This window comes from Nymphaea colorata, chromosome 1, assembly GCF_008831285.2.
Source record: "Nymphaea colorata isolate Beijing-Zhang1983 chromosome 1, ASM883128v2, whole genome shotgun sequence".
In the NCBI taxonomy this organism is placed as follows: domain Eukaryota; kingdom Viridiplantae; phylum Streptophyta; class Magnoliopsida; order Nymphaeales; family Nymphaeaceae; genus Nymphaea; species Nymphaea colorata.
The window spans coordinates 24,019,743-24,045,894 of NC_045138.2; the positions used below are offsets into that span (position 1 = coordinate 24,019,743).

General features: G+C 36.7%; 1 protein-coding gene across 1 annotated transcript; it reads left to right on the forward strand.

Moving 5' to 3' along the window:
* Positions 1 to 610: 610 nt before the first annotated feature.
* On the forward strand, positions 611 to 8,177 carry LOC116266282 (AP2-like ethylene-responsive transcription factor PLT1). The gene is made up of 9 exons (XM_031647466.1): positions 611 to 872; positions 1,053 to 1,434; positions 1,608 to 1,690; positions 1,861 to 1,869; positions 3,808 to 3,896; positions 4,010 to 4,083; positions 6,326 to 6,376; positions 6,466 to 6,542; positions 7,408 to 8,177. Exons 1-9 carry the CDS (start codon positions 611 to 613, stop codon positions 8,175 to 8,177), a joined length of 1,797 nt encoding a protein of 598 aa, XP_031503326.1.
* Positions 8,178 to 26,152: the final 17,975 nt, after the last annotated feature.

Here is a 26,152-nt window from a genome sequence, read left to right on the forward strand (position 1 = left end):
TTGCTACATGAATATTTTCATTTCTCATGTTGATATACACACATTTGTCCTGATCTGTCTGTATTTGAAATTCCCACACAAAGTTAGCTGATGCCCACGTATGAAAGTGTTCAAAATTTCAATTTAGATGTTGATACCCTTTGGATGGTCTTCGGGAGACAGCCATTACGATATTTCACTACCTTCAATACACACACATATATATATCTATTCAAATATATATTGAAGAAGCATGGTAGTGAAATATTGCAATGGCTGTTCGAAGATTGTAGTAAGATTTGCTTCAGATTCTTTCTTGTAATACGCCTGTGCTTAAGCAGCAAAGGGAATCCAAAAATAATCTCTCTAAATCTCTTCTCTCTCTCTCCATGTGGGTGCGTGTGGGTGCATGCGTGTGTGAGAGAGAGGGTGTAAATCAACAATTTTACATTTTTTCTCTTCATTGCCATAAGGATCTCGTGGTCTCTTTCCAAGAGTGCTCTAACTCAAAGCCTTCACTCAGTTTCCATATATACAGCGTGAGCCAGCAAGGAGGAGTCTAGCCCTTTATTGGCATTCCTCCTCCCTCACCAGTCACCACCACCATCATCGTCTGCTTTCACCAACCACAATGGACTACGGGCTTTACAGCAGCAGCAGCAACAGCATCGGCAGCGGCAGCGGCGACGGCAGCAGCCTGTTTGAATTTTCCGACGGCCCAGTCAACTATCCCTTCTCCCCACAGCCTTTCCTTAACCCAAAGCAGCCGGAGGAAAACGGCTACTTAGGGTTTCAGGTGAATGGTGACTGCAGCGCTGCATGGACTTACCCTCCTCAAGATATCATGCAACAGAACCCTTCTGTGATCGACCAATCTTCCGTCACAGATCAAGGTTTGTATCCTAAAACATGTAACACGGCACTCTCTCTCTCTCTCTCTCTCTCTCTCTCTCTCTCTCTCACACACACACACACACACACATCTCCTTCCTTTTTGTCATTCTGTCTCATATCATCATTTAGATTCACCTTCTTCGCAATACATGTAATTCTAAGATCGAAGACGCTTGCAGATTGGTACGTTGAGGATTTGCAGCCATTTGCAAACCCTAATGGCGCCACCGATATCATGGATATAACCAATCAATTTTCGACTGAAAATCCATCGTTGGAGGACTTCTTCAGCAGTGGGAACACGCTGGGAAGCGCCATCGAATATCACAATGAATATTTTGGATTGGTTCCTCCTCCTATTTCCAGTCTTCCGGTTGCAGACACCCATAAAACGCCTGATCTTCAGTCGCTGACTTTGTCCGGCCGTCCGGAAAATCCTTCGGCAGTGGTGACGAAGGTCAAAGATCCCACTCCAATTACTTCGTCCGGTGAGGGGGCGGCATCAGGGAAGACCATCAACATCTTCGGCCCGAGAACTTCCATTTATCGAGGAGTGACTAAGTATGTATGATCTATCCATCCCTTGAGGAACTTAGTTAGAAATCACAAGATTTGGACGAAGTGATTGAATTCCTTTCCTTCACTTGGTGCTTTTTTTTGAATTATAGGACTGTTATTTAGAGATAAATTGAGCGAGCAGGACTTATGTTCCTCTTTGTGAGCGATTGATGCAGGCATAAATGGACAGGGAGGTATGAAGCACATCTTTGGGACAACACTTGCAGGAGGGAGGGTCACACGAGGAAAGGGAAGCAAGGTTGCCCTTCTTTTGTTATTTTCGTCGTCCAAGCCTTGAGTTTTTTTTCTTGTTAGGATTGATTTCTTTTCTTACGGTTCATACGGCTGACTATGTGCCTTGTTTTTTTGTTTTTTTCCACCTGTGTGCATGTGGCGGAATTTGGTGTCTGACCTCCTTCTGGCTTGCAGTTTACTTAGGTGAGTGAAGGTGGTGGATTATTTGAAGTTAACGGAGCCTCCTCTTGTGCAGGAATTTCTCTAATTCATCTGAAAATTGTTTCAAAAGAAGCATATGTACAGTTCCTGATTAACCTAACCCGGGAGATTGTTTCAAAAGAAGCATATGTACAGTTCCTGATTAACCTAACCCGGGAGCCTACTCCTGTCAGGCATAATATGTGTGTGTGCATACGAGCATGTCAGGCATAATATGTGTGTGTGCATACGAGCATGAATATATATATATATATATATATATATATATATATATATTCCAGAGAGAGAGAGAACATTAAGCTGGTAGAAGAAGAGTTGAAGTATCACCTCTCTTTTCTTCACACTCAGTGTTCAAATCAAGGCAACTTTAAGACCTGGGTAGATTTATGATACATCCATCCACTGTCACACTTGTCACCCTTTACAGTATAAGAAAGAAAGAGGGGAAGACAGAGAAAGAGGGAACATTAAGCCCGAAGGAAGAAGAGAGAGAGAGAGAAGTTGCTTGAAAAATGGTTGAAATGCTCCCTCTTGTCTCTCCACCTTCCAAGTTGAGGATTGCTTCAAGACCCACATGAACCTATTGTACACTTGTCAAATAAATTATCACACTTGCCGTCCTTTATAAAGAGAGAGAGAGAGAGAGCATTAAGATGCGTGAAGAAGGGTTGAGGTGTCCTCTCTCTTTCCTCTATCCTCAGGGTTTAGAACTGTCTCAAGACCTACTTGGACTCATGGTACATCTATCAAATAGAGTGTTAAACTTGCCACCCTTTATAGCACAAGGAAAAGAGAGAGAGACAGAGAGAAGCTATGTCAGGATATAAAGGTTCCCTCGTATTCTTGAAAGTCATTCTAATTTTTGAAATTCGTCCCAATTTTTAAGTTCATAGCTGCTTATTGTTTCAATCATATTCTTACATTTTTGAAATTCATTGTTTAAATTCATATTCATGAAATTCATTCCTATTCTTAAACATAGCTGCTTATCATTTCAATCAAGAAAGAATGTACAAATAAATTTATCACTATTCATAAGGAGTCAGCAATTTACGTCATTATAATACAATACAGTACGTAAACTCTTCCATAGACGTAAAAACACAAACGAGCACAAATTTTTAAATGAAAACCCATATTTCTTATTTCAAAAACATGACTTACCATGAAGCTATCAGCTACTCGTGCACCCACCGCCATAGTTTCAATGTGATTTTCCCGGCCTAAAGAGAACATAGACGAGAGGCAGAGCCACATATGGATTGGTGTGAGCCCTTCAATGTTTTTTTTTTTAATTTCTATATTAATATTTTCAAATATTTGTAAGGTTATATACATAGTGTCCTTTTAAATATAAAAATATGTGAACGAGTGCCCTTCCAAAAATTATTTTTTTGCTCCTTAACTGACATGGACGTATTGATATTGCAGCTTTTAGCAAACATTGGGCTGCAAGTTTTGTAAATCATTCTTTGCTTTTGTTTTCTGATTTCACCGCGCCTAGTGACTATCATGAATCCATTTTAATGTAAGCAAAAATCAGGGGGACGTGACGTACCGGTCGACGGGAAATGAAACGTCGCTCTAAAACATGGTCACTTAAGCTTTCACTGACTTATCGTGCAACGTCCCCTCTCACCGCCGACTACCCACCAAAAAATTCAAAAAAAAAAAAATCAAAGGCTGGGATAAAAGATAGATGTTAAGCAGAAGCATTGTTCTCTTGGAATAGATTGTTCCTACTCTTTCCGCTGTTCTTCTGTTCTGAAATTCTTGAATTAAGAAAAAAAGATCAAGGCTTGAGTAAAAGATAGACGTTAAGTAGAAGCATTCTTCTCTTGGTAGTTGGTACAGATTGTTCTTATTCTTTCGGCTGTTCTTCTGTTCTGAAATTCTTGAGTTAAAAAAAAAAATGTGCAGGCGGTTATGACAAGGAAGAAAAAGCAGCGAGGGCTTATGATTTGGCTGCTCTGAAGTACTGGGGGACAGATACGGTTACAAACTTTCCTGTAATATGCCCGTTTCTCCTTCTTGTTCACAGCCTTTTCTCGTTAACTGATCAGCACTTTGTTTTAGTTTGCACTATTCGATTCTTAGGCGTTTGCGTCTTTAATTTTTCCAGGCCGCAACCTACGTGAGTGAACTGAAGGAAATGAGGAACATGTCCAAGCAGGAGTACATCGCCTCCCTGAGAAGGTAGGTGGCGAGCTTCTCCCGGCCACCCTTGTTGTACTATCTTTTCCACACACACACACACATATATAGACCAAATCCGTTATTTTTTTGGTAAAAAAATTAAATGAAATACAAACATCTTATATTTTTAAAAACTATTTTCATTTAAAACATGTTTTTGTTCAAGCTGTTTTTATATGAAAAAGGTGGTTTTTTCATTATCAACATGTTGATGTTATGAGAACCATTCATTTTGCTTATTATGAAAACACTATTAAAATAAAAAAGTGGCCGACTTAATATATGTTTTGTTTCAACTTATTCTTAAAGTCATGTTGGCCAAGTTAGTTTGCAAAAAAAAGCACCTTAAAAATCACATTTAAATTATCTGATTTTTTGTCCCTGTCCTAAAGGTCAGGTTTCTACCAATTTCCTTACATATATATAACAGTGACTACATATGAAAAAGCAGTCTAGTTTATGTTTGGGCGGCATGTAGAATATTCAACACCATACGAAAAACAATCGCCACTATATGTTTGGAAAAGAAATAACCACGAAAATAGGATTTTATAAGAGCTGCAAGAATTTATGTGTTTACTAAAGCAGATTTAAGCTTCAAATAATTCTCATAACTTTTCTTTGTTCATATATTCGTTGGACACTATGCGTCTAACTACATGTTTAGGTTAATTTAGAGAAACAGAAAAAATACATGTCAGACCATTAGGTAAAAGTTTTGCACAAATATAAAATTGGTTGTTTATTTGGTTTCATTTGTTGCCAATAAAAATTTGAACGATACTTCTATAATTAAAATTATAGCTTCTTAAACATGACTGTGAACATTTTATACCAAAGGATCAACTTACCTGCCCCACACAAAAGCTTAGACATATGTAGGTGTAGTTGGTTGGCACGCACACACATACACATATGTATGTGAGCCATCCTGATGGCTTACAACATGTTATATCAAGAAAAATTTTATTGATTTAGTGGATTATAGTTTATGTGATCAAATTGATCACTCTCATAAATTAATTTAATAGTTTTTACTCTAATCAACAAATTGAATCTGAATTATGCGGTTTTAACGACCCTAACCAATATATCTGCACATATCTATTCTGCTTTTAACTTTCAATAACGAGAAAGAGACACAGTGGTCAGGGTTATCATGTTATATGTCTTACATAACGTAAGATATGCCAGACCACTTGGATCTGGAATAGAACAAGACAACTTAAATCTTGTTAAAAATTATTATAAACAAAATATAAACAAGATAGCATGTTTAGGAATGCTAGTTTACATCATATTATGTTTTAATTCGGGCTGTTTTTCGTAATTTTTTTATTTTATACAATAAAAAAAATTGTTGTTATAAGAGTACCGGGCTTAGTGTATTATTTTAATTATTAAAACAGTGTTATTAAATAGGCATATGCAGTATGCATCGTGATGTGAAGCGTATTTGTTGGATCATTTTCAAGCCAAAATGCTTATAGTCTTTACAGAAATAATCATGTAATACTATTTAAGATTGTTAGATTGTTTTTTTCCAACAAACATGCATGTTCGCCATGCTTTGCATTTCATATTTCTTCCATTTTTTGGTTTGTTATCAATGTGTTTGTGTGATAAATTATTATACTTGAGTTGTGAAATGGCGTTTTCTTGATTATTACCTAAATATATATGCAGTTAATCGTTCAAGTTTAAAGATTTTGTTTATTTTATTTGATTATGCAATTGAACTATGTTAAGATGAATTTTTTTTCCACGTAGAAGGTATGGTTAGGTGAGGTAATGGATCTGACAAGATTTTTTTTGCACTTAAAAGGTATTGCTATGACAGGTTGATTTGGGAATGACTCTATGTATGTTGGTTGGTTCGTGATTGTGGATACGACTTGCCGTATTTTGTATTTATAAATATAATTTGATTGTGTTCAATCACTAGCAAGATTACATCTATAATATTGGACTACACATAAAGTATTCAGATAATCTATTTAAAAAGTTTCGTACGTGTGTGTGTGTGTGTGTGCATGTCCATGAGCGTGTGTTTGTCTGTTTGCGCATATGTGTGTGTGTGTCCATCTGTGTGTGTGCGTGCATGTCCATGAGCGTGTGTTTGTCTGTTTGCGCATATGTGTGCGTGTGCATGTCCATGTGTGTCTATGTCATGTGTCTTTGTGCGCGTAGAGAGAGAGAGAGAGAGAGAGTGTGTTGACGTGGTTGTTTCTCTCTGCGGCAGAAATAGCACTGGATTTTCAAGGGGTGTATCAATATATCGTGGGGTGACAAGGCAAGACGATGTCTTTATAATTTTTTCTTTGGTTTGATCGTAGCTTTGCTTTGAAAGAACTTTGAACACATCACACCTTTTGTGTCCAGGCATCATCAAAACGGAAAATGGCAGTCTAGAATCGGAAGAATATCTGGCAACAAAGATCTCTACTTAGGCAGTTTCTGTAAGTTCCTACCGATCCTTGCATTTTACTTCAAAAAAGTTCTTACGTACATTGATAAGTAATCAAGTATGGATTTTTTTCCACTCCTCTAAAAAAGCAGCTCGCTTCCTGGTGATCACGAAGTTGTGCACTTCCAAGAGAATGATAAACTTATTAGTTTGCAAATCCTTTAAAATGAATTGGAAATGCTTTGCACCTAATAGTTACTAATTATATGTGCAGACATTGTTGTTTCATTTTTATTGATTATTTTTAACAGTTATAAAAGTTGGCATGCACTTTAGTTCATGTTTTGTAACAATATAAGTCTATCTACGCTCTCATGATTCCCTTAGGGTTGTTTGATGAGGCCGAATTGTGGAATTAATATCCTCATTTTTTATGAAATGGGAATTGTATTATCAACTAAAAAATTTTGATTCTGAAACTATAGGCTCAATTTTGAATCGGAATTGTAGAATTGTGATTCTATCTTAGAGGTAGAATTATGATTTCAGAATTTTAGAACTTTTTTCATCAGTCTTTAGGGCACATGTTATGGTGGTTTTAATTCTATCAATTTTAACATTTTAATTAATGTTTTATCAAATAGATAAATTTTAATTTTGTATTCAAAATTTCAAATTATCAAACACAAAAAAAAAATAAAACTGGATTTTTCATTTCAATTCCAGTTTGAGGTGGAATTTTGTTTTTAAAATTTCAATTCTACAATCAAATTTCAGTGCCATCAAACACCCCCTCATAATTTTCTTAAGGAATCGTAGAAGTTTAAACTTATAAGACGGTCCAAATAACAAGATTTACGGAGAAAAATGATTGAAAGAGAGACCCTAACAAAGATGGTCCTTTATGCATTATATAGCTTCAGAAGAGGAAGCAGCAGAGGCCTACGACATTGCTGCCATAAGGTATAAAGGACTAAATGCTGTCACCAACTTTGACATGAGTAAGTACGACGTGGAAGGCATCCTCAGGAGCACCAATTTGCCCTCTGGATTTGAATTAAGGCGCTACGTGATGAAGAAAACCCAACGCCCACTTGGTGCAACAACAGTAAGAGAAGCACCATCAGCACCAGCACCACCAACAGCAGCAGCACCGCCACTGCCGCCACCACCAACACAAGGCCTAGACTGTCTTAAGCCTACCTCTCAACAAATGAACCCTATTTTTCCTGCCAATCTATCACCAGACTATGCTGGTCGCCTTGATCAGAAGTACCAAGAGAGCTATCCTGGACTCTGGCCCCTCATGGAAACCAGCTACCAGCCTCAACCTCCACCTTATGCTTTCTCGACTGCAACTCCCCAGCTCCAGTACAACGAGATGGCCATGCAGCCTTCGTCCCAGCCAATTTTTCCATCATCTGCAATGTATTTTTCAGGAGTCATGTCAAGCTATAATATGATGACCGGATCGTCGAATGCGTCAGTGAACATGGCGGGACTCGGTGATTATTATTATCAGACAGCTGATCTTTCAGGAAGCCAGAATTACGCGCCGGTGCCTGAGCTTAATTGGGACCTCGCCGGAGAGTATGGCAGTTGGCCGGCAGGTGGGGAGCGCGGGTCTACTAGCAACCTTGGAGCATTCTTCCTCAATAACATTTTACCTAACAGCGCAGCAGTGTAGGGGGGATCTTGCTTGCTCTTGCGTTATTTTCGGATGCATAAACATTTGAGTTTGGCTTTCTTTAGGGGATAACAGAAGAGAACTGCTTTTTGTTTGGTTGTTGAGTTATAATTTATGTCTTGTCTTGTGCGACAGACTGAGATTGTGTACATTTTGGTGTTTTTGTGTTTAGTCTTTGTTTTTAGTGTGGTGTGATTCAGTGCCTATGAGTTTGGCTTTTTTAGGAAAAAGGATCTGTTTTCTGTTTGGTTGTTGATTTATAACTCCTCATTTTGTGGAAACCAAAACAATTATATAATGTCTTGTCTTGACAAACGGATTATGTACACACTCTCATGCGAAAAATAGTATACGTGATTGTGCAATGACCAAAATATTTATATTTAAAATGAAGAAGAATTTTGGCTTTTTTCGAAAATAGCCAACCACCGCTCTTCCTTTCTTTGGTGTACATATTTATGCGTATTTATGCGTGAACAACATGCAACTTGATTTCCTCGTGAGATTGTATGAAATTATTTGAACTTTGGTGTTATTTTAACATTTCTACCGTGAAGCTTACGCGTTGATTCCTTGATGCCTGCACCTATATTTATAATGTCTGACGACTTATATGATAATCTATTTTAAGAAGTTTACTTTTGTGTCTGACCTAAGTTGTCATATTATATTTATTATATTTGTGTGTGTGTATATATGTGTTTGCGTGTTTGTGTCATGTCCGTGTGTGCGTTTATATGTCCACGCGTGTGTTCTGCGACAGAAAGAGCCCCGGATTTGCAAGACGGTAAGACGCTGTCTATTTTTTTGTTTAATTTGATTGTATCTTTGTTTTGAAAAGTTTGAACCCATCACCAGTCATGGATTCAGAAATTTTTAGTTGAAGGGCATTTTAAGTTTAAATTTTAAACTTAAAATGTCCTTCACTTATTTCACGTCTAGGCATCATAGAACGGAAAATGGTGACCGGTAGAATATCTGGAAACAAATATCTCTGCGTAGGCAGCTAATTCAGTAAGTTCCCACCGATCTTTCTTTTTACTTCATAAGTTCTTACGTACTGATAATTAATTAATCAAGCATAATTTTTTTCACTCCAATGAAAGAAAAAAGCTGCTTGCATCTTTGAGACCACGAAGTTGCGCATTTCCAAGAGAATGGTAAATTTATTTGTTTGGAAATTGTTAACAGTGAATTATAAATGCTTTGCACCGAATAATCACATATCATATGTGCAGACGTTGTTGTTTCGATTTTATTCATTATTTTTAGCGATTATAAAAGTTGACATGCACTTTAGTTCATGATTTTGTCGTTCCAATACAAATCTATCAACGTTCTCATGATTCTCATAATTTCCTTAAAGCTGAATCCATGATAAAGTAGTCAATTGTAGAAGACCACACCTTAGAGAAATCAAAGATCTAATAATCAGAATTCAAATAAGCTTAATGAATGATCAAATAACCAGCTCAAATGGCAACACAACAGAATTTTCATCTGTAAGTACATACTAATATTGGTAGAGATAAAAAAAAATTAAGGCAAATTGGTGAATCTAAAATTTGTCCATGATAAGGGCATTATTGCTTTAATCCCGCTTTCCCATATTTTGAACAAGGAACCTGTGGTAGAATAAGATTCTATATTTTGATGAACAGGGAAAAACAACATCCACATGGATTTTTCACTTTAACTAGGGAAGAAAACATATGCCTACGTCACATGTTATTCCGATACAACACCAAATTAACATCACTTGGTTTGCTAGTATCCAAGTAAAAAAGATGCCTTCTTGGTATTCTTGGTATGGCTGGAGACTTATATTTCAAACTTACTCCACATAATTGTACCTGTAAACAATAATTACACCAATTACTGGGCAACAAATAGAGCTCTTTCCAAAAACTGAAGATTCCTGTAATACATTATCATATTAAATTATTAATAGCATGTGGAAGAAAGCGTGAAGCTACATATGAAAATCAAATTTCACTTCTTCATCTCATTGATTCCTTCCCTCAATCCTCCTCCTCCTCCATTTCTGATTCTTTGCTCTTCCCTCAAAACCAAAATCCTACTGCCCAACTCCCTGTAATGGCGTCTCACTGCTTCTCCAGAGTCCGTTACCTCCATTCCCTTCAAAGCGCGCTCTTATACTCACACCCAAACCCCTTCCGGACCCCTCTGATTCCCTCCCCTTTACCCGCCAGGGAAACCTCCTCCTTCTCCCGCCTCCGCCGCCAAGCACCTGCATTTTCAAAAGTGCGTTTTTCTCCCATTCGTCCTCCGCGAGCATCTCTAATGAAGATGCGGTTTATTTGGAAGCGGAAGATGGGAAGATCGTGAGCAGTGAGGCCACGCCAGAGGGTGGCAAGAAACGCTTGGCGGAGATGTTCAAAAGCCGCTGAACGGCCTGTTCAGTTCCCGAGAACAGGAAGCTCAGACAGAATGGTTCCCGACCGTGGGGACAAAAGAAACCGATGGATCAGTTGCGCAGTAATATAATGGTTGGTTTGAGTCGTAAATCTGAGGAGAGCAAGGACTCGGAAAGGGAGGGGGAGGAGGAGGAGGGATTGAAGGAAGGAATTGTTGAGATGAAGGAAAATCTTTCGCGCACTGGAGCAGACTCTGAAGAAATCGACGAAGAAGCCTGTTCAAATTTAGAGAGGAAACCTTGCATATTGTGTAGTTCACATTTAGGTGGCAGTAGGCTTTGATCGGCTCGTGGGGAGCGAAGGGTATGGTGTCATTTCCAGACGAGATCGTGGACGCATATTCAGCTTCACTTTCGGCCACCGTGATGGGAATTCCCCATTTTGCAGATTTCAATCTGGTTCCCCATGATTGGGGAGGCCAAGTATATATACCCATTGATTGAGGCCATGGTGAAGAGCAACCGGTGGCTGGAGGAGATTCGATTGAAGAGGACGGTGGTTTCCGATGACAGCCATTCTTCAGGTAATGTTGTGGGTGAGGCTAGCTGTTGTAGAAGTTAGCAGTTGATAGCATTTCTGTATTCCTGGATAACTTTGAAGTATATATTTGTTTTTGGATTCTTCATGCAGAATTTTTGTCTCCCGTTTACAAATAAACATGGCAGTGAAAATGACATAAATTCTTCTAAATGTTCAATCTATAGATGGTACAGTAAGAAATCTTGTTGAAGATTCCATTAGGGAATTTCAGGCATTTCTCTTATCTTTATCTGCAGAGGTGGCTATGTTGGGAAACGTAATGCGGACTCTAAATTAACTCACCTACAAACTCGAATTTATGCGGAGAAAATCCAGCAAAGTCTCGACGTTCAAAATGATACTCAATAATAACTTTGGCAAAGTATACTTAAACTATTTATTTATCAAAATAAACATTACAGAAAGAGGCTCAAGAAAACTTACCTCGCCTCACGCAGTGAGCTAATACACCCAATGCCCTTTGCAGCATACACTTGAAACTTCGACACTCGAGTTCACGAAGTGAACACACGAGCTAACACTCACCAACTCACAAATGGAGCACACGTTCATCTCACAAAGTGGGCACCCAAAATCACTCAACCTGATTTTTCTCACACACTACACTCAAGCTCACCAAGTGAGCAACTCACTTTCCATGCTCACACGCTATGCCCTCCATCCCTATTTATAGGGAGGAGTAGTCGGTGGTGGACGTTTCCACCACATTCTTAATAATAATTTTTTCTTTAATTTTTTTTATTTGTAATCATTACCTCACGCAGTGACTGCACTTTGATTATCGCAGTAGAGTCTCACTGCATAATCCACATTTTGTTTGATGTCTTTCAGTAGTCGCATCAACCACACACATTCTTGTGCTGCTTGAGATGCTGTTCTATACTCTGCTTCGGTTGTAGACAGTGAAACTATCGGCTGTCTCTTACTGCACCATGAAATCGCACCACTTCCAAGACTGAATGTATATCTAGTGGTTGATTTTCGTGTTGATAAGTCTCCAGCATAATCCGCATCACAATGACCAATAACTTGACAAGTTGGCCCCTTCTCATAAAGTATACCAAAGTCAAGAGTTCCTTTGATATACCTTAATATTCTTTTTAGTGCTTCTTAATGTGGCTTCCTTGGAGTTTGCATAAACCTGCTCACAACACCAACTGCATAGGTAATGTCTGGTCTTGATAATGTTAAGTAGATTAGGCTTCCAACCAGTTGTCGATACATAGTAACATCGTCGAGCCTGTCTCCTTCATCAATTCTAAGTTTTGCATTGATTTCAATTGGTGTTGAGATAGGTTTGCAACTGAGCATACCATACTTACGTAGTAAGTTATGAGCATACTTCTTTTGACTTAAAAATAGTCCTTGAGTTTCGTAATCAATTTTCAATCCAAGGAAGTGTTGCAACTCCCATAGTTCTTTCATTTCGAATCTTACTGTGAGATGTTCACGAATGAGATTAATTTCTTCATTGTCATCTTCAATAATAATTAAATCATCAACATAAATTAACAAAATAGTAAGTTTCGTACCTCTTGCCTTGACGAAGAGACTTGAATCTGCTGAGGAGACTTGAAATCCACTAAACACCAAAAATTCAGCTATTTTCCCGTACCATACTATGGGTGCTTGCTTCAGTCCATAGAGCGCTTTTCTTAACTTGCAGACGTAGTCTGGCTTGTTTGGAGATTTGAATCCCTCATGCTGCTCCATATAGATTTCATGATCTAGATCTCCATATAAGAAAGCATTTTTCACATTCATTTGTCATAGCTTCCAGGATTTGCTTGCAGCAATGGCTATCAGAATACGTACGGATGTGATCTTCGCAACAGGACTAAAAGTTTCTTCAAAGTCAATATTATATTGCTGAGAAAATCCTCTCGCGACTAGTCGAGCCTTATATCTATCAACTGAGCCATCTGTCTTTCTTTTTATTTTGTAAACCCACTTACAAGTAACGGGCTTTACTCCTATAGGCTTTGGTACGAGCTCCCAGGTTTCGTTATGCTCCAATGCCTTCATTTCATCTTTCATTGTTGATTGTCATTTTTCAACATATTTTGCTTCTTCAAAAGAAGCAGGCTCGATTTCCTCCATGATGACACAGTCTGCATCTACATACTTGGGATTTGGTTTTGGTATTTTCGTTTATCTTCTTAATGTTATGGGTGCTCCTTCTGGCTCTTCAAGTTGTGATGGTCTTTCTTCTTTCTGCACTTCTTTGTTGAACAGGACTTACTCCTGTTCTCCATGGATCTGCACGTTCTTCTTATCTTGGGGGATAAACTTCTTTATCTAGCTGTCTTGCTTCTATGTCTTCAGGCTCAGGCTCTCCTTGGTTCATCTCGAATTGTATTTTGTTTCAAACATCTTTCTCAAAAACTGGAGAGTCTGGAAGCGCTTTATTTTCTCTGACCACCACGATGATGCTTCATCGAATATGACGTCGCGAGAAACATGAACTTGACCTGTGCTAGGATCAGCACATCGTCATCCCTTCCGATATTGATCATATCCAACAAAGACACATCTCTGTGCCTTTTTGTCGAACTTAGTCCTGTGCCGTTCAGATATAAAGACATAACATACACAACCAAATACTCTAAAATAGCTCACAGATGGCTTCTTTTTATAAAGCATTTCATATGGAGACTTGAAATTAAATCTCGGCATTGGTAGTCGATTGATTACATGTACAGCAGTGCTGACACATTCGGCCCAAAATTTTGGTGGCATGTTCTTTGCATGCTTCATGCTTCGACATGTTTCTGCTATGTGGCGATTTTTTCGTTCTGCCACTCCATTTTGTTGTGGCGTATAGGCACATGTGAATTGTCTTCGAATACCATGTTGCCTCAGGTATGCCATAAACATGTCAAATGTATATTCGCCACCATTATCGATGCGTAGACACCGAATTCTATACCCCAAATTCTTTTTGCACCATCTGGTGAAACTCCTTAAATTTTTTAAGTGCTTCAGACTTCTCTTTCATGAAATAGACCCAAGTATACCTTGAAAAATCATCAATAAATGTGATAAAATACCACTTACCTCCAACTGATGGGTCTGGTACTTTGCTGAATACATCTGAATGCACAAGCCCAAATGGTGCTTTAGCTCTATACTTCGATTCTTTGAATGGCCTCCTATGCGTCTTTCCATACTGACATCCAGGGCATACTTTGTTTGTACGTACCTCAAGCTTGGGCAGGCCAATCAACTGTCCTTTATTAGACATTTCCCGGAGTTTGTTGTATCCAACATGAGCAAGTCTCTCATGCCAAATATCTGCAGTGTCATGCTTCTTTGCTTTGTCAATATATGTTGTTTCTGCGGACAAGACATATATTGACTCAATTTTCCTTCCTTCAAATATGGGAGTTCCTTGAAAATCTTTGTCTCTATAAACTTTCACATCATTTGGGCCGAACACGACATAGTGCCCTAACACTGTAAGTTGTGGCACAGACAACAGATTCTTAGTCATTCCTGGAACATGATAAACGTTCCGTAAAATACGGTCTTTGCCAAAGTTGGCTACAACCTCTGCTTCTCCAATATGTGCCACTAGGAGCTTTGTGTTGTTAGCAATAACAACAACTCGATTTCCTTCATATTCTTTTATACTTACAAACTTGCTCTCATCACCAATCATATGATTTGAGCATCCAGAATCAATTATCCAATCAGTTTGATAATTGATCTTCTCTTCTTTTTCTTTTACGGGTTTTGTATGAGCGGAATTGCATCTTTCTTGTGTAATATCCTCTTTAACCTCCATTGAGTACAGAAATGAACTTTTCTGTACAGTCTCGTTAGCTCCCCCATATTGCTTACTTGTCGTGACTGTATTTTCTTCATTTATTCTGACTCTGCAGTCACGAGCAAGATGACTCAGTCTTCCACATCTAAAACACTTTTTATTTGGTCTCCACTGTTGTGTAGTTTCTCTTGTTTTCTTTTCTATATTTTTCTCCTTCTTTTCGTCAATATTCCTACTTGGAGACCGAATGACTGGCTTAGCTGGCCAACGTGATCTCTGACCCTTACTAAACAATGCTTCATCATTATTTCCTTTGAGAGAAAGCCCAACCATTTGCTTCGCTAAAGTTTCTTGATTGATCAAGAGATTCTCTAATTTCAACAAAGTTGGTTGAACTGGCCAGCCTTGAACACGAATTATAAAACTGCCAAATTCTAAACGAAGTCCACGAACAAGGATTCTCCGTATACGGGCCTCACTAATTTTAGACTCAGGGTCAATTTGAGAAATTTCTCTACAAATATTTTTAACCTTCATAAAATACTCTGCTATCATCATATTTCCCTGAGTTAATGTAGCTAATTCATTTTCTAACAATTGTAGGCGGGCATCATTAGCTCTAGAAAATAGTGTTGCAAAAGCATCCTATGCTTCTTTAGGAGTCTTGACATCACGTATATGCTCTAATAAATCTTTCTCAATAGATACCTTAATTGCAAATAGTGCTTTCCCTGCTTTGATCATCCATTTCTTCTTCACTTCCTCGTCGACAGGAATATTTGTGTCTGATCCCAAAACTATCTCCCATAATTCCTGTCCTAGAAAATATGACTCTATGCAAGATTTCTAATAGCCATAATTGCTATTGTTAAGCTTCTCAATATTATTTAATGCAACCGCTAATGCCGCCATAATTTCAGAATATAATTGGCCCAATTAATCTCACTAGTAAAACGGCCCTTAGACAGAACCTCGCTCTGATACCACTTGTTGGGAAACGTAATGCGGGCCCTAAATTAACTCAGCTACAAACTCGAATTTATGCGGAGAAAATCCAGCAGAGTCTCGACGTTCAAAATGATACTCAATAATAACTTTGGCAAAGTATACTTAAACTATTTATTCATCAAAATAAACATTACAGAAGGAGGCTCAAGAAAACTCACCTCGCCTCACGCAGTGAGCTAATACACCCAATGCCCTTTGCAGCATACACTTGAAACTTCGACACTCGAGTTCACGAAGTGAACACACGAGCTAACACTCACCAGCTCACAAATGGAGCACACGTTCATCTCACAAAGTGGGCACCCAAGATCACTCAACCTGATTTTTCTCACACACTACACTCAAGCTCACCAAGTGAGCAAGTCACTTTCCATGTTCACACGCTATGCCCTCCATCCCTATTTATAGGGAGGAGTAGTCAGTGGTGGACGTTTCCACCACATTCTTAATAATAATTTTTTCTTTAATTTTTTTTATAGGAAGAGGCTCGTAGCCTCTTGGTTCTTCTCGACTATTCCCAAGAGTCGGTGATGACTCTCTACAGGCTAATAATAGGAAAGCCAATTTGGATGTTCCGCAGGGTTAGATCCGAAAAATGCTTTGGAGAAATATCTGCAAATGTTATGTCAGAAGACCAAGTAAATTTTATTCTTACTATCGTTATATATATAGTAGCATAACAGAAGAGTGAGGGGTGTCATGGACTTTACCCGGCATTTTAAATGTGGAGGCCAACACTGGCGGTAATTGCGGGCCAGTTAACACGACCAGCTCTGGCGATAAAATAGCGGTATAGATGTGCAATCACTGACGCAAGCTCTTTTTGCCAAAGAGCAATGGCGGTCCGTTCTCTGGCACGTCTTTTGGCACTAAAATAGTGCCAACATATCGTGTATACTGGCACTATTTTAACAAAGGAGCAATTGTTGTTCTTATACTTTGTTTCTTATATACATCGATGTCCCTTAAATCTACAATTTCTTATATGATCAGAAATTTGGTTCATTATATATTAGTGCACATCAGCTTTACATCTCTAGCTCCATTGGTGTAGATAACTGATCTGAAATTAAAATAAGAATTCTCAAATTTTCATTTTAAGATAATATGAGGCTCAGTGCTTGCTTTTCAACATATGCACACTCAAACATTGCCCATGTATATTGTATATACACATCGGCTTTCAGAGAAACTCCAAAAAGCTGCTTCATTTCTGAAGGCAAGTAACTCAAACAAGACTAATGGGCCCATTTTATTGCAAATCAACATGAAGAATCTTTTCAATTGTTGATAGTCAATTTTGATAGTTTTCTCAAGACATTGAAAGGGGAACATGTGGTTTCTGGTATATGCCTTATGTCCTGACAATGCTACTGGTGAAACTATGACATTATGTGATGATGCACAAACATAACCTTATCAAGCAGGATCCTATCAAAGCTGTGACAAGCTTGAGGGGCATGTTAAAGACAGAAGGTCTTTGATGAAGATGAAAGAACATTGGTTCAGTTTTGGATGTGAATGTGACTTTTCAATCACTTTTTGCCTATGCTCAATACATAAAATCAAATATATCAATGCCATATACTATGAAATCACTCACCATAGTTGTGGGTTTCACAAATAGTGAGTCTCGGTCAAACTCTAGGGTGAACTATAAATGTGACTTTTCAATCACTTTGTGCCTATGCTCAATATATAAAATCAAATATATCAATGTCATATACTATGAAATCACTCACCAATTATAGTTGTGGGTTTCACAAATAGTGAGTCTCGGTTGAACTCTAAGGTGAACTATTTGACTATCAATATAGTAAGTGGAATCAAGAGAGCATAAGAGTTGTAACACTCAAACAAAACACTTCTATTACTAGAAATTGTCATGCTATAAAATAGTTCAATAGTGTTGCATGAACTCTTTTAACTTGTACAAAAGGTTTACACTTAGTGAGAAAAGTTAAACAAACAAAAGAAAATTAAAAATTCTAAGTACAACTGTGGCATTTCACTTGAAGATGTTTGAGCCATTTCATCTTCAATGAATCCCTCAATTTCCAACACCAGCAACTCTTGATCTCTTTGTTATCACTTCATCTCCCTCTGGAGTGGATTGTGAAATGCACAAAAAGGTACTCAGCTCCAAAATGTATCATAGAGTAAAAATGGCAACTACATGAAGCTACCTCAACACAAAAAACAAGACACTAGATTATGTGCTCATGTATGTTTAGATATAGATTGGTTGTTCGGGGAAAATATCAACTTATCACTAGTATCTTTAGTCAAAAGTTGTCTAAACTTGGTTCGTGTTGGTTAACCCAAGTCTAAACTAGTTCACTTGTTACCTTACGTAAACATAAAAATATGCAGCATACCTTACGTAAACACTATAAATAGTAAATTACAAAAAGTAATAATCTAAACTACCAAACTACAACGAGAAATGTGCAAATATTACCAACATTCAACACATTGTGCACTTTGTCTCTATAGAACATGGAAAACAATCCACATGTAAAAACTAAATAGATCCAATAGTTAACGACTCATTTTCACATACAAACTATCTTTAAACCAAAAATAACTATTTCTCCTAAAAACTGTATTATAAATTACAAAAAATGCAACAAGAATAACACATAAGATTAAAGTGTGGCTTTTCTTCTCTAGAACAAGGAAAATAACTGACACACTCTTAAACTAGTCATATATAATGATTAACAATTAGCTTTCACTTAAAAATTAATTTAAACACAAAATGTACTATACAACAATAGGTTTGGCATTAAAACCTCACAAGAAACGAGACAATATATATATACTTGCTTCCTGAGAAGCCATAAAATGCAATTTGCAATATTAAATCAAATATACTTAAGGATGGACAACTAATATTTACCTCAGTTTAAAATAATAACTAAATTAAAAACTATAATTAATCTACTGAAAATTAGGCAAGGCTGCACAACGAGTCAAGCTCAACTTTACTTGAACTCGACTTGTTTATAAACAAGTTGAGCTCGAGTTCACATGTACACTCAAAATGTTAATCGAGCTGAGTTTGAGTTGTAAAACTTGACTCGTTTAAACTCTACTTGGCTTAACTACATAATAAATGTTGAATTATAATGAAAAAAATACTTGAGCAAGTAGCAACTAAACAAGTTAATTGAATTAAATGAGTTAACGAGCTAAACAAAAAAAGACATGCTTAATGTAAATGAGTTAAGTGAGTTAAACAATACGAGTTTGACCTTGATTTTGTATTGTCAAGTCCAGCTCATGGTTGTTTTATCAAGCTCGAATCGAGATTGAGATCGAGGTTTTTGAGTCGAGTCCATCTCGGGCTGGCCCACCTCAAGCTCAACTCAGCTCATGTGCAGCCCTAAAATTAGGTCTATACTAGCCAATAGACCTATAAAACTGCAAGTTAGTGGCTCTATACTTATTTTGCACTAAAACTATGAATAAAACTACTTTTTATACTATAAATAATTACATTCATGAATTAAACTCATATATTATGCTGTTGCTATAGAAATTCTTATAAAAACATCATTTAAAACACAGAAAACAAAGGAAAATGTAACCGTCTAGTCAATGTGTACATAGTCTACAAGTAAAAATTATGCACAAAACATAATCACATAACTTAGACATAGAAATGACACTACTAACATCTAGATAATTATTAAATCCATGAAAGAAATATGCAACTGCAGCCAAATACAAAATTATTTATCTATTAGGCATGCGAACACCTAGCAGCCCGGAACCTTAACAGCAAGCTGCTAAATTATAACAAGACTATATAAATTGTATTTCAATGCCTAAGCAACAAGTTCAGCTAATTATTAACAATTTCTACACTAATTACCCCAAAACACAAACTAGTACTATGAGAAACATGACAAAATATAATATGACAAGTTGTAAAGTTGAGCGAAAATCTAGTGCCCAAATATGGACTTGTCGGAAACCAGTCAGCACTCTAAAATTTGATTCTAAAACAGGATTTAACACATATTGTACAAAAATTTAAGGAATTAAATAACAACATAAATATTAAACTAGCTAAAGAACACCCAGGAACCCCAAAGTATCCAAAAATCTGATGTAGGGCGCCTAATCTGTGAAGCTATTGTAGAAGCTAAAGTAAAATCATGTGCACATTAACTTGAAAACAAAGGGAAAATAGAGTGTGTTACATTGCAGTTTACAGCCAAAACACTATATTAAACACTACTTACCACAAGTTTAACTAAAAAGTACAAAATTTAGCATAAAATATATCTAAATGCAAATTCATACTACATAAAAGCACGACAAAATATAACATAAAAACTGCTCAAGTTTAACTAAAAAGTACAAAATTTAGCATAAAATATATCTAAATGCAAACTCATACTACAGAAAATGCAACGAAATATAACATAAAAATTGTTGTAAAAAGATCGAACTTTGATACTTGAAAACTTGCTTGAAATCCAGCCCAATCACTAAAATCAAGCATAGAACATTATCAAACAACAAATAGGCTTCATACAAACTAATCCACAACAAGATAAATATTAAATTTATCTAAAAGAATCAATCTCAAATAATTTGTCAGCATGTGTTGACGTCTCTAACATGCTCAAACAGATTTTTAAGTGACACTAACTAGCAATAACAATGGCCCTAAATCTAACTAACTAGCATTAAGCATTCAACTAGAAAACAACTATAAACATCCTAATAGTAACTTGAATGCACAAAACTACAACTAAGAACTAACACTAATTACAATTAAAGGAATCAATAATGAAATGAAGGGATGGATAAACCCAGTGCCTTTTTCAAGCTATTACACTAGGAAAATCCCAAATTTACAAAACATTTACTGTATAATTAATCAAATATAAACTCAAACCTACCTTAATGTCCACATGAGCATTAGTATATTAATGGTAAACATAAAAGAGAATGTAGGGGAAATCTAGAGTTTAGGTTTGGTTGCTGCCAACACTCACCAGACAACCTATAGAGCTGCTAAGAAGCTCCTATATTTGCCTTCTAACTTGAAACCCTATTCTATGAACATGAAGTTCACACTGCTACAACATAAAACAATAGAAACCTAGCAGCCACACGAGTCCTATATGTTGGAAAATGAAGGACCTATAGCTAAACGATGGAAAAATAATGAGTAAACAAAAGATCTTACTTTGATTTATTGCCCTAGTTGAAATATGAAAGGAAAACACTTAAATCAATCATGCAACCATGATTTCTGAAAGGACTCCATGGGTTTAGCAGAAAAACACCTAAAATTGAGGTGAACTTTCCTTGAAATTTATCAAGTCCATTGGAACTTTGTGGTTCTACCTAGGATCACAACATAGTAAGATGCAACAAAAGCAAAACATAGTAGAAGAGAACAATAAAACAAGAGATAGAAATAGAACAAAAAATTGGTGATTTCAAAGGATATTATTGATGTGCTTCAAGGAGCTACAGTTGTATGGTAGTAACAACCATTTGTGCATTGAGAGTGTTGGACTTTTGTTTTTGGCCACCTTGTATGCTAGGCAGTGACAAGGCTTTTCAGTTTTTTATGTAACTCTTGATGAGGTTGTTGGCAATATACGTGCACACTGTAACTACCAAGCTTGAAAGATAATTGCCAAGAACAAAATTCTCATCAAGATGGAGAAAGGAAAGGTAAGGTTGGATCCAAACAAGATCTTGAGGATAAAGGAAAGAGAGAGAAAGGAAAGAGTTCAACAAGTGCTCCATTTATCTCCCAATAACAAGTGTTCTTTCTCACTTTTCCCCCATCCAAACAACTGCATCATTTAATTTTCCTTTCCTTTTTTTCCCTTACCCCTGTAAGTCAAGAGTGATGCAATTGAAATGCCAATACAAAATCTGTCCAAAGAGACTCTTACAGTGAATGAATATTTTTACTAGGCAAAGACTCTTGCCCATCAACTGATAATGGAGTCTAAACTAGTAGATGAAAAAAACTTAATTCTTCACAACTTGAGAGGACTCTCAACATAATATTGTTGAATGTTGTGCCTCTTGCCAATCTCCCTGGGATGCTATGTCCAAGAAGTTCAACCTAAATATCAAAAAGATAAGTCAAGCAATTCAGTGATGTATGAAGCCAATTTTTTCCAACACAACTTTGAGTGTAAGCAACCCTACTTCAGTCAAGGAGAAATTTTTTACCATGGAAGAAGCGGTCAACCTTGAGGAAGAGTAGGTGAATCTCAAGCAAGAGACAATGGTGGATTTTGGGGTTGGGGGGGTGGCAGGGTGGTGACTTCAACTACAAGCCTCACATAATTTGTCAATATTGTAACAAACCTAGCACTCTACCAAAATGTGTTTCAAAAATAATAAGAAATGAGAAAACTTTGAATCGTATAGCACTATAGATGATGATGCCAAAGCCTATCATGCTATTGCACCCAATATGCTTGATGACAATTGTTGATTTCCTTATTCAGGGGCCACCATTATGTGACTAACAGCCTTGAATCTCTATCCGTTCATGATACTTGCATTGGTGGTGACTCTACAAAAATGGAAACGGCTCTAGCATGACCATAAAGGACATTGGTAATATCTATTTCTCTCCTCCTTATGATTCATTATTGTCAAAGAATGTTTACATGCTATGCATATGGTTCACAAGTTGCTATTAGTAAATAAGTTATGCAATGATAATAATTTTGTCTTTCAATTCCACCCTAACAAATGTGTTGTGAAAAAGCAAGGCATAGGTAGAGAAATTATTAGTGGAACAACACACAAAAGTCTATATTGGATCCAACTTCCTCATTCGGAGTAAGTTCAAAAGGATGAAAAATCAGCTTTCTTGGAAAAGCGTGCTTCGATGGGACATTGGCATGAAAGGATAAGTCATTTGTCTTTCTCCATAGCCAAAAATACGATTAATAAATTTTAGTTGCTATCATTTATTTCAGCAAATCAAAATGAACTTTGTGATGCACCTTTTTGTTTCAACTCTCATGTTTTACGTTTCTTTAGTCCAGAAAATGTTGTTAAAGAACCTTTGGAAATAATTTGTTTAAATGATTGGAAATCAGCTTCTACTTCAAGCTTGAATAAGTTTCGATATTATATCATATTTGTTGATTACTTATCAAAATTTACTTGGATTTATTTACTTGCTCATAAATATGACATTGCTCTTGCCTTCAAGAAGTTTAAGTTGAAAGCCTTTTTTACCACAAGATTAAATTTTTTCAATCAAATGGTGGTGGTGAATTTTCTTCTTTTGAAAACTTCATTAAAAAAATGGTATACAGAGAATGACATTTTGCAGTTATACCCATGAGCAAAGCGGTTATGCAAAAAAAAGACATAGAATGATTGTTGAAAATGTCTTATTTGCTAATACGATATGGATTAACACCGGCTTTCTGGTCATATGCCCTTACCATTGCAATATATTTGATCAATCAAATGCCCACAAGTGTTTTAAAAAATAAGTCTGCATATAAACTTTTGTATCATTGGCCACCAAATTATAAGTTTCTCAAAGTGTTCAGTTGTAGTGTGTACCCTTACCTAGAACCATATAGGAAAAACAAACTTGGACCCAAATCTAAATGTCATACCTAATCAGTAGCCTACATTCACACAGAAGACAGCACAATGGCTGCTTTCACACACTAACAACAACGAGTTCTTTTACAGGTGAGAGAATAAAAAGAACTTCACACACATCCACCATAAGAGAACTAACAAAAGGTAGGAGATGATAGCTTTCCAAAAATAACTGCCAACATGAAAATGAAAAACCAGAAAATGAGACACGTCCTTATAAATATAACTGTTAACAAAGAGACGTGCATAAAACCCTTTCTTCAACACTCCCCTTCAAGTGGGGCATAGAGATTATACCAACCCCACTTGAACTTTAGCTCCTCAAGCCGTTTCATATCCAAGCCTTTAGTTAATCCATCAACAAGTTGATCATTGCTTTTAGTATATGGAGTTGTAATCACCTTTTACTGAACATGTTCACGCACATAATGGCAGTCAATTTCTATGTGTTTAGTGTGCTCATGAAAGACTGAATTAGCTGTAATATGTATCGCTACTTGATTGTCACAATGCATAGGAACTGTTTTTCAACTTTGAGTATCATTTCACAAATGAGAGATTTAACTCAAACAAGTTCACTTATTGTAGTAGCCATTGCTCTATATTATGCTTCTGCCGTGGATCGTGATACTGTATATTATTTTTACTTTTCCAAGTCACTAAATTTCTTCCAACAAAAACATAATATCTTGATATGGATTTTCTATTTGTGCTGTCATCCCAATCAGCATATGTGAATCCTCTAATATCAATGTTTCCATTTGCCTTGTACCATAATCCTTGACATGGAGAGCCTTTCAAATATCTCAAAATTCTATCAATAGTCTTCATATGTATATTCTTAGGGGAATGCATAAACTGACTGACCCGACTAACGGCAAACGAAATATCAGGTCATGTTATTGTGAGATAAATCAGTCTTCCAACCAATCGTTGATATCTAGAAACATCTCCCAGAGCTTCATTATCTTCCACATTCGATTTTATATAGGGTTCAATAGGTGTCAATGTAGGTTTAGCTCCAAGTTTTCTTGTCTCATTGAGAAGATCGAGGTTATTTTTTCTTTGAAACATAAAGATGTCTTTTTTTTATTTAGATATTTCTATCCCAAGAAAATATCTCAACTTTCCAAAATCTTTTATTTCAAAAGTTTGGTGAAAGAATTGTTTGGTGGCAGAAATCTGGTCATGATCATTTCCTGTTACAATAATATCATCCACATAAACAAGAATTATCACTATTGTCTTTTCAACATTTTTGATAAATACTAAGTTGTCTGCAAGACTACGTTTGAATCTTCTGTCTTCTAAAGCAGTGCTTAGTTTTTGATGTCACGCATGAGGAGATTGTTTAAGACCATATATAGACTTTTTGAGTTTGCACACTAAGTTTAGTTTTCCTTCTTGTGGATGCCCTAAAGGTAATTGCATATATACTTTATCATTCAAATCACCTTATAGAGATGCATTTTTCATATCTAACTGAAACAGTTCTCAATTAAAATTGCAAGTAATAGATAAAATAATCCTGACAGTGTTCATTTTAACAACAGGAGCAAATGTTTCATCACAGTCTAATCCATGAGTTTGAGTGTAGCCTTTTGCTACAAGCCAAGCTCTGTGTCGCTCTATGGTACCATCACTATAATACTTGGTTTTTAAAATCCACCTATAGACAATCACCTTCCTATCATTTGGCACTTGAACCAGTTCCCAAGTGTTATTTTTGTGAAGAGTATTTAGCTCTTCGTTAATCGCTTGTACCCAAACACAGTTCTTCGTAGCTTCTTCATAGAAATTCCGATCAACAACTTTAGATATATTGCTCAAGTATGCAACATGCTTGGATGATACCCGATCATAGCATAGATAATGACTAATTGAAAATGTTTGAGTAGAATAAGTAACATAGTCTTGCAAATACCTTGGAGGGAATGTATCCCTTTAATATTGTTAAAGTTCTTTTTAGAGTCAATTTGAGGCTTTCTGTAATATTAGAAAGTGGACTAGGGACTACTTATTGTTTTCTAATATTTTAGTGGACTGAAATTGTAAATATGTAGTCTTTACCCTAATCTCTTTTAACCTGAGATTAGGGTTACGGGATCAATAAGAAAAACGACTCTCTCTCTCTGATTTCAACATGGTATCAGAGCCTCCACCACCGGCGACAACCAAGTAAGTTTTCTGATGACTCCTTCTCCGGTGACTTCTTCCTCCAACGGCTTCTTTCTCTTTCCTCTTCTCATCGCCCATCTTTATTTCTTCTTACCCACCAACAAGGAGGCGGTAAAGAAATAAAGTTTGTGTGTGCTGCGTGGAGAAGGACTGATCACGCCTATGTAGAAGGCGTGATCAGATCCATAAGTGATCTTGTGGCAGCTGTTTGATATGAGGAAAAATAGATCGTGTGGAGCAGATCTGTTTTTTTATGATGATTGAGGTGTGATGAATGTGGATTTCTCTTTGAAGTGGATGATGTTCTGCCTATGGTGTGTGAGGAGACTAAAAACAACAACAGTTTCAGTTTTATAAAGGTGTAAACAGTCGGCAGAAAGCAGAATTTGCGTTGACGGTGTGTGAGGAAACTGAAA